General features: G+C 44.1%; 1 protein-coding gene across 1 annotated transcript; it reads right to left on the bottom strand.

Moving 5' to 3' along the window:
- Positions 1 to 369: 369 nt before the first annotated feature.
- Positions 370 to 6,163, bottom strand: LOC127307718 (uncharacterized). Its single transcript, XM_051338479.2, has 4 exons — positions 5,877 to 6,163; positions 5,029 to 5,264; positions 1,432 to 1,625; positions 370 to 1,070 (listed from the first exon to the last, which is right to left on the bottom strand). Exons 1-4 carry the CDS (start codon positions 5,981 to 5,983, stop codon positions 510 to 512), a joined length of 1,098 nt encoding a protein of 365 aa, XP_051194439.1. The 5' UTR covers positions 5,984 to 6,163; the 3' UTR covers positions 370 to 509.
- Between the last annotated feature and the right edge of the window lie 5,230 nt (positions 6,164 to 11,393).

Below are 11,393 nucleotides of genomic sequence, written 5' to 3'. Positions count from 1 at the left end.
CCGGAGAAGCCCTGAGAATGCACCGTCTGCACCACGATTAAATGTTATAGTATTGTCAAGTAGGGTTCGCTCCCGCAGCCTCAACATCAGCAGACGGCGCACCGAGGTTCCTCCCTATGACGAGATCGAGAGCGGATCATGGAGGCCATCGTGCTAGTGGCGGCACAAAGGTGCTGTCGCCGAATGTGAGAGGTGAGAAGCGGCCAATTGCACACACGGAATTCCAGTCCATACTTACCAGGCCTGTGTAATGGATTGAATAGTAGGTTGGCCCAATTAATCGGAGCACGTCCAACTCTATCTGCGGAGTAGCAATGCAATGGTGGGTCGGTCCACTTAACGTGAATCAATGACGGAAACTCGTCCAAGCGACGTTTCGGTTACGTCGGGAGATCTGCACATTTCAAATATTGGATCGGACGGTTAAGAACCTCAAAACGCTGTGGAGGCTCCTAAGTGGTTCCATTATACTGTTAACTAATTACAGGACACTGTTTACAACTAAACGATTAAACCCACGACGCCCAAGTGACCTTCACGGAGATAGAGGCAAAATCAAGCATTATTTGACGTCCAGCGTATCCATTTAGCTTAGCTTCGAAGGAACAACTGCGTCTCACATTACCTTTAGTACCTTTGTGACCAGCAATGAACTTCAAATGCATCACGGAATCTATTGTGACAGCAATTACGAACTTTCTCAACTCACAGGATTCACGGACAGTGCCAACAAAAAGCTGAAATTCTTCAGGTACCTTCACAACAGAAACAATGGAACTGAGTGATAAATCAAAACCATTCTTCACTTCTGATATGATAACTTCAACTATGGCCGTCACTGCATTATTAACAAATGCAAAACACATATCAACTGCACCACGACTGCCACCAATGCGAAGTTCCCCTGGTTCCCACTGCATCAGAAGTCCTTTAAATTCCAATATTCCATCAATCAGCTGTACATCATCTTCTCCTTTCTCTCCGTTCTTGATCCTCATGTCAAACTCTAGTAGAACATCACTGAAAAATGCGATGCATCTCTTAGGTCCGGTCATTTCAATCAGAGAGCCCTGTAATATTATTGATATTAGTACTTCATAGCAAGACAAGAAACTTCCGAAGCTAAATACTTCCCTTCCTAAGGTGCCAACAGCTCTTAAATAAAGCAAAAATCCTGAACACTCAAAATAATATGAGATTTATTTGCATAGAACTTTTTATTAGATCTAAAATACCCATTAAGTGAGTATTTACACAAATCTTTGGCTTCTGTGAGTGGTTTTCATTCCATTTACTCTAATACTATCCAAGCATTTATGAACTGAAGGAGATCAGTTGGTTGTAGTATGCCATCGCAAGTACGTAGTTTTCATTCACATTTTCATCCACACACGTAAATAATGGTGATTGCAGAAAAGTATAAATGTTCACCTGCTGCACAATGATGGGATCATCTCTGCTACGACGGAAAACATAATTAAGCTTTAAATCAAATTCATCCCGTGCTGCTATGTATCCATATAACTGTAATGACGCACTGTTGATAGGCGATTTAGTTAACTTCAATGAGAAAATCTGCATCATGTCACATGTCATATAGTCTTTCCGTGCAGGCTCCAACCGAGCTTCACCAAAGATCACATGTTATACCGCAATTGTTAGTTAATTTAATTGAGGAATGGATATTATAAAGTAAACTATGACTTGCGACATTTAATTAAACACCTGCCAATGGGAATCTACTGCCTATATACTAACCGATACTCAGACTATTTAGGTAGGGTACGAGTACTAAATAATGCCCACAAGAATTCAGGAATGAGCAGAAGATAATACCAACATAAAAATAGTTTACCCACATAAATTGAATTGTTAACCAACTAACAAAGCAATAATAACAAAAGTGACTCAGGGGTCTAACCTTTTTCACAGCCATTGAAAAGACAATTATGAAAACTGAAATAGTACTATTTTTTAACAGTACAGATCAAAGGTGCCCTATCCTAGCTAAGACTTATTTTATATTGGTATGAATATACATTTAGCGAATTCATTATCTAAGTGGGGACTTCTGTGAGCGTCTTTTGGGTGGCTCCTTGGCTTTAACTTTAGTGTGGTTACTCAATAGCTCATGATAGTCCAAATACTAAATGTCAGTAGTTACAGTTGGGTGAAATAACTGAAGTTAGCATGGTGAAACGGCAGAGTGGCTATAACAGATGTGACCATTTGGTTGGTATGCCATGAAAATGCTAGACGTATGATGTTGCTGCCTTAGGTAGCCATGTCTTCGTAGCTGAAATTAAGTGTTCATGCCCTTACGTGCCCTTCATGCCCTTGTGGTCTAAGGAGTTAAAGGTGTCTTGGTATGCTGGTATTCAGTAGACTTGCAACAACTAATGATGCCATTCTGGCCCTATGAGAACCAATTGCTTGCTTGGTAGCTAGAGGTCAGTGGTGAGCTCACCCACCCAGGTTTGAATTGCAGGTCAATAGTTCAGACTAAACAGGGTGCTATCCACGTGAAAAAAACATTTCTCGTATAGGGTAGCAAACTTCCTTATCCAGTTAACTTCTAAGTCACTTATGTACCTTCACTTTTGTAGTAAATTATGTATCTTGTTTGACCACTAGTTCAGCAACTGTACTACTGCAGTACTCCTAAAACTCCTGGCAACTCTCTAGCTGCCACTCCAGCCACCTCAGATACATGGGCTTGCGTGATGGTGAACACCCATGTTGCACTCATTTAAATCTAGTAACCCCGTCTTGGAATAGTTGATAATATTAAGATCCTGTGAACAATGATGTTCTTACCTAAACTAATGCTTCCCTAATAAAAATATGCATAACTAGGTATACCTAGGGGAAGTGTTGCGTTTCTTTTCCATGCGCTCCACGATGTTATTTATATACGCCATAAGAAGCCGGTAGTCTCTCAGTGTTCAGCACCTCACGTCTTTATTACAAATTTGTGACCCATACCCCTTGGATATTACAAGGTTTAACTGAAAATGCATAATTGAGTAGCCTGATATAGATAATAATGTCTAGTTTTAGAAATCCATTGTCTAGGCATACTCCCTCCGATTCATAAATGTGTAGTTTTAGAATTTGCGCTAGCAAAAGAATTATTGTTGATCACGCAATAAGAACAACTACCAATATTGAAAACATTAAATTGACATGCTAGATTTTTCATGAAATATTTTTCGTAATACATAGTAACTTATACATACACATTTACTTGCACAAATTGATAGCAAACTGTTGCTTTGGGATCAATGCCAATCTCCAAAACTAACATGATTTTAAGCAACTCCACGCAGCTGCTCCTTCCCAATACTTCACAGTGGAAGGCAGCTTCCCGAGCGTCTCTAGCTAAAATCAAAGGAGTATTATATCTCACTGCATCTTGTTTTCATGGTTAATTAATACATGAAAAGTGTCACTGATTCTCTCTCCTGTTGTTTGTCCCAATGGCGGCTATTGTTTCCGGGCCAACCGCTGCACACCTCCCCCCCCCCCCCCCCCCCAGACGTCCCATCGTCAGCCGTATGTCTCCCCTCCCCCAACCACCTCTGTCCGGGTATTCAGACACTGCTGTGGTCTGCCTCCACCGCTGCACTGATGCCTGGGTCGCCGTGGCTCAAGCTCCCCCTGCTGCCTAGTCTATGGTGTTCCACCGCCATCCACTCTCCGGCCAAGACCTCCACCGATAGAAGAAGGTTGACCTTTTTTTTTTTATCTATGATAGGCACTAGATGCATACTTATAGTGTTTTACCTAAAACCAAAATTTCTAAACATTTATTTTAGTTGCGCTCAATTAATCCCATGAGTCAACTCTATCAACTGTGAAAACATTGCACAGCCGATACAAATAAGAGGACATCAGAGAAGTAATAATAATTATTTTTGTTACTACCTATAAAGCCTGTTATACTTATTGTAGTTACAAGGGGAGAAGTTCATTCATGTTAGATTACCACTCATGCCAACTGATGCAAAAGTGGTAATGTGAATGCATTGTTAGGGCATATCCAGCGGCCCGACGCAAACAGACCAAAAGCGTCTGTTTGCATCTGCACAGCCCAGACGCATAGTGACCGTCCGCGCAAACGCATTCCGGGACCAAAAGACACTGTCTGCGCGTGCATGTGACCTGGCTGGCCCCTCTCTCCTCACTAATTAATGCATGGCCCACGTGTTGGCCAAACAAAAACATCTTTTCCTCTCTCTCCTCCCTAATTAATGCAAGGCCTATACTGGTCTGGCCTTTGTGGTAAAAAAATGGGTACTATTGCTGGGATAGGGCAGACGCATACGGTAAGGTTGAAAAAAGTGTCATTTTCGTGTCCGCGTCTGACACAAACGGACCGAAACGGACACAAATCGTGTCTGAAATGAGTTGGGCCGCTGGAGATGCCCTTAGAACCGAATGTCTTTATATTTGCAACCATGTCCATTACCCTAATGTTGTACAAAGTGGGAACAATATGTTGTTATTTTGATGTACTAATGCAATCCTATGTATGGAATGATGTGTAATTGCACTTATGTAACTGAATGCTTGTCTAGTTAATCTACTTGATGAAATTAGCAAAGAATAGATATTGCATGCATGAATGTAGTGTACACCCCTACATATGCGTGAATTTCATGCTTGTCAAGCTGCAGTCAAAAAATAAGCATAACAATCAGGGGGGGGGGGGGGGGGCGGGGTGTATGCATGGCAAATGCAAAATCTTCATTAAAAACTCCCACACTGATCTGACTTGTTCTTGCTAAAAAAATCTTATACATGTGGTAGTGGGAGTCATAGTTCATCACAAAGTTGAACCTAGTTGTGACAACTCAGGGAGCACATCTAAGGCCAGGGGCAACTGTAATGTACTCTAGTAAAAATAAGAATAAAGCAAAGTTATCTAAAGATTCTGAGCAACTTATGACAATATGATTTTCGCTGCCTAATGTCCTAGGATTGATAAAATTAATTAAAATATGAAAGGAGATTCGGATAGCATACTCTCTGTACGGTCAGAATCAATTTCCCAATCAAGCCTTAGATTCTTCATAGTGCCATCACTGTGGCTGCTCCCCGAAATGATTGGCATGTAATATGCATCTTCGGTTACACTTTTCACATCTAGAATGGGATTGCTCTCTTCTGCTGCCTTCTTCATCGCTGCTTTATCAATGTGGTCTATAGTGGCAAAAGAGAACCAGAGGCGCTGCCAATCCAGCTTAGTCTGCTTCTTCTGACTGCCAGGGTGCAAAGATAAACATAAAAGGTCAACCATAGCATCCGGCTCAAATAAGAAATGTCAGTACAGATTAAAATGGTGACTTATTAGTAGAAAAACTGAAATCGATTTCAAACTGATTCCAACATAATAGTGAAATTTAAGTCTAACAAATATCAATTCCTTATTTTATGAGAAACATGCAGGAGTGCTGCATGAATATTACATAGAAAAAGAGAAAACTACAGAGTACATATAACTAGATAACGACAGAGAAGCACAAGCTGAGCCGTGCTATGGCATTTTGAAATTGTATTGAAAAAAGATTGTAACTTTGGCATATAGATGGAAATTGCCAGTGGGTTTGACAACCAGGTGGAAAAAAAAATAGCTGACACAAAACAAAGAGAAAATAAATCCCTTTTCCTCGTAGGGCGTGGGTGTCGATTGAAGTAAAAACGTTTCCTTGTCCTCCGACCAGATCTCAATTAAACAAAGGGAGAAATCCCGATCCAAGAAAGGTGCATGATTATGACGGTACAGGTTTGGAAGTAAGAAACGAAAGTATGCAAGAAGAACAGACAGGAAAAAAAGATCAAACATGTTGATTTGGATAGGCCGAGATACTGACTTCATGAGAAGAGCATCTCTTTGCGCGAACGATGGAAGCCACCAGCGAGGCTGAGCAGAGGCGACTCTGCCGACGCTTCGAACAATCGAGCGCGAGAGGCTTTGCATCCCCAGTGATTATTAGTTTCACGGAATTTGGTTGCTCAGACTGGACGGCGGGCGGCGGCTATTTGCACAGGGGTGGGGGATCTAGAAGAACGCCTCCCGCTGCCGCTCCAGAACCGCGAGGGAAACAGGCCAGCGGCCCACCTTGTCGATGTTGGACCCATACTGGTCCAGGGTTAGAGCCTCCCCCGCATCCAAACCCATGGGCGAGGCCCCAACCTCAGTAGCACGAACCGAGTCCGTGGGCGCCAATGCCACCGTCCGTTTGAATATACGCCTCCCCTACTCTCAAAAAAAAAAAAAAAAAATGCCACCGTCCGTGGCGCAGGAGGGGCGCTGGCGGACTTCTTCCTGGCTGCGCGGTTAGCGTCCCTCAGGCATCGCCGTCGTCATCATCATCATCACCATCCAGGTCGTCATCATATCCCCTGCGGGGCGGGGGCGCGACATTGGCCAGCGGGGGACCCTGCAAGACCCTCACCCCAACATTCCAACATTGTACCCCAGCTCTTGTGAAAGAGCTTAGGCTGGTGCCAATGCACTACACCACTTTCACCCGCCACGTCAGTTTTTTTTCTCACTTTCACCCCATTCTCACTCCATGGTGCCAGTGCACAGGCTATAGTGTCACCTCTCACTTCTCTCTCCTCCATATCACTATTTCTTTTTTAGATTAAGTTATTTTACTCGATTTTTGTAGACATTCAAAATAATGCAAGAAAATTATTTTATTCAACTAAACATGTTACCGATTACATAATAATTAATAAAATTGCATAATAAATTTTAAAAATTACATAATAAATAAAAATTCTACTCCTCTTCCTCTTCCTCTTCTTCCTGCTGCTCCTCCTCGTCCTCATCATCTTCCAGATCAAGCTCTTTTTCGCACATCCTGATGGCCTTCGCATGTTTACGTTTTTCTGCTTCGTTCATGTCGTCGGTTGATCGGTCTTTCATTTTGTTCCATTGCTTGAATAGCTTAGCCTTCACTAAACCCTTCATTATGTTCCTCATCGCGAAGGATTTACTTCCTACCTCACTGCTTGATGAGGATTCCTTCTCCTTCCTCCGACCCTTATTACGTGCCGCGGCCTTGGCCCTATCGCGGCCCGGTGGACGCTCCTCCTCCGTCGTCGCCTCGCTAGAACTGTACTCACCAGAAACTCCTAGACGGCTTCTCTTGGAAGTGGACTCGGTTCCACTACCAGGACCATGTTGTCCTCTCCACTTTGCTTCATTGCGAACAGCTTGCCACCAGTGGTGCCGTCTGAACGGCTGAGTCACTCTTTTGTCATTCGCGTACCTCTCCATTGCCGCCTTTATGACCATATCATCGTCTGCTCCACTTTGACGTAACCCTGATTCTTGGATGTAGAATGCATTGAACAGGGACACCTCCTTGTTGTAGGCGTTCCAATGATCCTTCAGCTGCTTCGAGGTCCGACGACGGGCAGGATCCGAGATAGAGTTGAAGGTTGCAGCTATCTGACCCCAAAAACTAGTTCCGGTCTTGCAATTACCGGCAACAAAGTCCTTGGAGTTAAAAAGCCAAGCATTAACCTACCCCGAAATAGATATTGTTAGTGAAAAATCCAAACAAGAACCAACCACGAAATAAATATGTGATGGGTAAGTAAAGTACCAGTTTTTCCTCTTCCGCAGTTGTCCAGTCAAGCCTCTTTGCACGCGGTGGTACGATTGTTTCCGCGGCATTGGACACAGAGCTTGGTGCACTTGCTTCAGAAGGTGGTGGGGGGTACAGACCATATGGCGCGTATGGATACGGAGGTGGAGGGTATGAACCGTACGAAGGTGGTGGGTAAGGAGGTACAGTGCCACTCCCGCTACCTGTAGGTGGAGCATTTGGAGGTGGTTGGGGGTATGGATACGGAGGCGGAGGGTATGAACCATATGGCGCCGGAGGTGGAGCGTATGGGCCATATGGCCCCGGAGGTGGTGTGCCGGAGGAGTATAAAACTCGGGGAAGCGGCAAAGAACCGACATTGGTGCGACGATGTGTCGGAGAGACATCATCTAGCTATATTGGTGACCCGTCGGCACCCAAGAGATCCGTGAACGTGGTCAAATCTAGTGGAGTCCAACCGGACATGGTGGTGAAGATTTGAGAGAGTGAAGGTGATGAATGAGATGAAATGGGTGTGGCGTGAGTGAAACCATATGGGGGGTATTTATAGGGGGAGGGGATGAAATTTTAGGGTTTTTTGGCTTTTTTCGGATTTTTTGAACCAACAACGGCTACCCGAATGGCTAGCTGACATGGACGAATCAGATTGCGCCACGTCAGCTAGCCGTTACGCCCTCTCGCCCGCCTGTCGCCCGCCTATCGCCCCTCTCTCGGCTCTCTCTCGCCCCCACTCTCGCCTCCCTCTCGCTGCCAACGCTAGCGCCCCGCTCTCGCCCGCCTCTCGCCTCCCTCTCGCCCCCAACGCAGGCGCTAGCCGGGCGGGAGCGGGCGATAGCGCCCGGCGCCCGCGCCGTCGCCTCCCGCTCCCGTCTCGCCCCTCTCTCGCCTCTCTCTCGCCCCGCATCGAGCGCTACCGCCCCCGCTCTCGCCCGCAATGGCACCAGCCTTATCAGTCGAGAAAGATGATACAATGATATAAGATGGCAAAAATATGATGATCCATAACGGTGGAAGCTGCTTGAGGCAGATTGAGTGGGCTAAAATAGCATAGGAGAGCCATGGCTCTCTTTGGTTCTACGTGCTCGTTTCTGATGTAGTTTTATTTTATTTATGCTACTTGTTGACTTGTGAGCAGATTTTTTTTTGTTTCACATAAATTTATTAGTCGTATTTTTTCATAAATATAGAGCATGGAACATGCTATAATGATACGTCTCCAACGTATCGATAATTTCTTATGTTCCATGCCACATTATTGATGATATCTACATGTTTTATGCACACTTTATGTCATATTCGTGCATTTTCTGGAACTAACCTATTAACAAGATGCCGAAGTGCCAGTTGCTGTTTTCTGCTGTTTTTGGTTTCAGAAATCCTAGTAAAGAAATATTCTCGGAATTGGACGAAATCAACGCCCAGGGTCCTATTTTGCCACGAAGCTTCCAGAAGACCGAAGAGGTGACGAAGTGGGGCCACGAGGTAGCCAGAGCATAGGGCGGCGCGGCCCAAGCCCTGGCCGCGCCGACCTATGGTGTGGGCCCCTCGTGACGCCCCTTGATCTGCCCTTCCGCCTACAAATAGCCTTCGTCGCGAAACCCCCAGTACCGAGAGCCACGATACGGAAAACCTTACTGAGACGCCGCCGCCGCCAATCCAATCTCGAGGAATTCAGGAGATCGCCTCCGGCACCCTGCCGGAGAGGGGAATCATCTCCCGGAGTACTCTACGCCGCCATGGTCGCCTCCGGAGTGATGTGTGAGTAGTCTACCCCTGGACTATGGGTCCATAGCAGTAGCTAGATGGTTGTCTTCTCCCCATTGTGCTTAATTGTCGGGTCTTGTGAGCTGCCGAACATGAGCAAGATCATCTATCTGTAATTCTATATGTTGCGTTTGTTGGGATCCGATGAATAGAGAATACTTGTTATGTTGATTATCAAAGTTATGTCTATGTGTTGTTTATGATCTTGCATGCTCTCCGTTACTAGTAGATGCTCTGGCCAAGTAGATGCTTGTAACTCCAAGAGGGAGTATTTATGCTCGATAGTGGGTTCATGTCTCCGTGAATCTGGGGGAGTGACAGAAACCTCTAAGATATGGATGTGCTGTTGCCACTAGGGATAAAACATTGGTGCTATGTTCGAGGATGTAGTTACTGATTACATTACGCGCAATACTTAATGCAATTGTCTGTTGTTAGCAACTTAATACTGGAGGGGGTTCGGATGATAACCTGAAGGTGGACTTTTTAGGCATAGATGCATGCTGGATAGCGGTCTATGTACTTTGTCGTAATGCCCAATTAAATCTCACTATACTCATCATAAATATGTATGTGCATGGTCATGCCTTCTTTATTTGTCAATTGCCCAACTGTAATTTGTTCACCCAACTTGCTGTTTATCTTATGGGAGATCAAGACACCTCTAGTGAACTGTGGACCCCGATCCAATTCTCTATACTGAAATACAATCTATTGCAATACTGTTCTACTGTTTTCTGCAAACAATCATCATCCACACTATACATCTAATCCTTTGTTACAGCAAGCCGGTGAGATTGACAACCTCGCTGTTTCGTTGGGGCAAAGTACTTGGTTTGTGTTGTGCAGGTTCCACGTTGGCGCCGGAATCCCTGGTGTTGCGCCGCACTACATCTCGCCGCCATCAACCTTCAACGTGCTTCTTGACTCCTACTGGTTCGATAAACCTTGGTTTCTAACTGAGGGAAACTTACTGCTGTACGCATCACACCTTCCACTTGGGGTTCCCAACGGTCGCGTGCTGTACGCGTGTCCAGCTAAATTTCTGGCGCCGTTGCCGGGGAGATCAAGACACGCTGCAAGGGGAGTCTCCACATCCCAATCTCTTTACTTTGTTTTTGTCTTGCTTAGTTTTATTTACTACTTTGTTTGCTGCACTATATCAAAATACAAAAAAAAATAGTTGCTAGTTTTACTTTATTTGCTATCTTGTTTGCTATATCAAAAACACAAAAAAATTAGTTACTTGCATTTACTTTATTTAGTTTGTTTTATTTACTGTTGCTAAAATGGGTACTCCTGAAAATACTAAGTTGTGTGACTTCACAACCATAAATAATAATGATTTCTTATGCACACCTATTGCTCCACCTGCTACTACAGCGGAATTCTTTGAAATTAAACCTGCTTTACTGAATCTTGTTATGCGAGAGCAATTTTCTGGTGTTAGTTCTGATGATGCTGCTGCCCATCTCAATAATTTTATTGAATTGTGTGAAATGCAAAAATATAAAGATGTAGATGGCGACATTATAAAATTAAAATTGTTCCCTTTCTCATTAAGAGGAAGAGCTAAAGATTGGTTGCTATCTCTGCCTAAGAATAGTATTGATTCATGGACTAAATGCAAGGATGCTTTTATTGGTAGATATTATCCCCCTGCTAAAATTATATCTTTGAGGAGTAGCATAATGAATTTTAAACAATTGGATACTGAGCATGTTGCACAAGCATGGGAAAGAATGAAATCTCTGGTTAAAAATTGCCCAACCCATGGACTGACTACTTGGATGATCATCCAAACCTTTTATGCAGGACTGAATTTTTCTTCGCGGAACCTATTGGATTCAGCTGCTGGAGGTACCTTTATGTCCATCACTCTTGGTGAAGTAATAAAGCTTCTTGATAATATGATGATCAACTACTCTGAATGGCACACGGAAAGAGCTCCACAAGGTAAGAAGGTAAATTCTGTCGAAGAAACCTCTTCCTTGAGTGATA

This window comes from Lolium perenne, chromosome 6 (genome assembly GCF_019359855.2).
Source record: "Lolium perenne isolate Kyuss_39 chromosome 6, Kyuss_2.0, whole genome shotgun sequence".
Taxonomy (NCBI): Eukaryota; Viridiplantae; Streptophyta; class Magnoliopsida; order Poales; family Poaceae; genus Lolium; species Lolium perenne.
This window is presented reverse-complemented; position numbering and strand designations above follow the sequence as displayed.

What these genes read in the sequence shown, in the direction of transcription:
- LOC127307718 (XM_051338479.2), bottom strand. Translation starts at nt 5,983, where the DNA reads ATGCAAAGCCTCTCGCGCTCGATTGTTCGAAGCGTCGGCAGAGTCGCC. An exon ending in TGATTCTGACCGTACAGAGA is followed by an intron (nt 1,626 to 5,028) that starts GTATGCTATCCG and finishes TCTTTGGTGAAG; the next exon opens with CTCGGTTGGAGCCTGCACGG. An exon ending in ATCCCATCATTGTGCAGCAG is followed by an intron (nt 1,071 to 1,431) that starts GTGAACATTTAT and finishes ATAATATTACAG; the next exon opens with GGCTCTCTGATTGAAATGAC.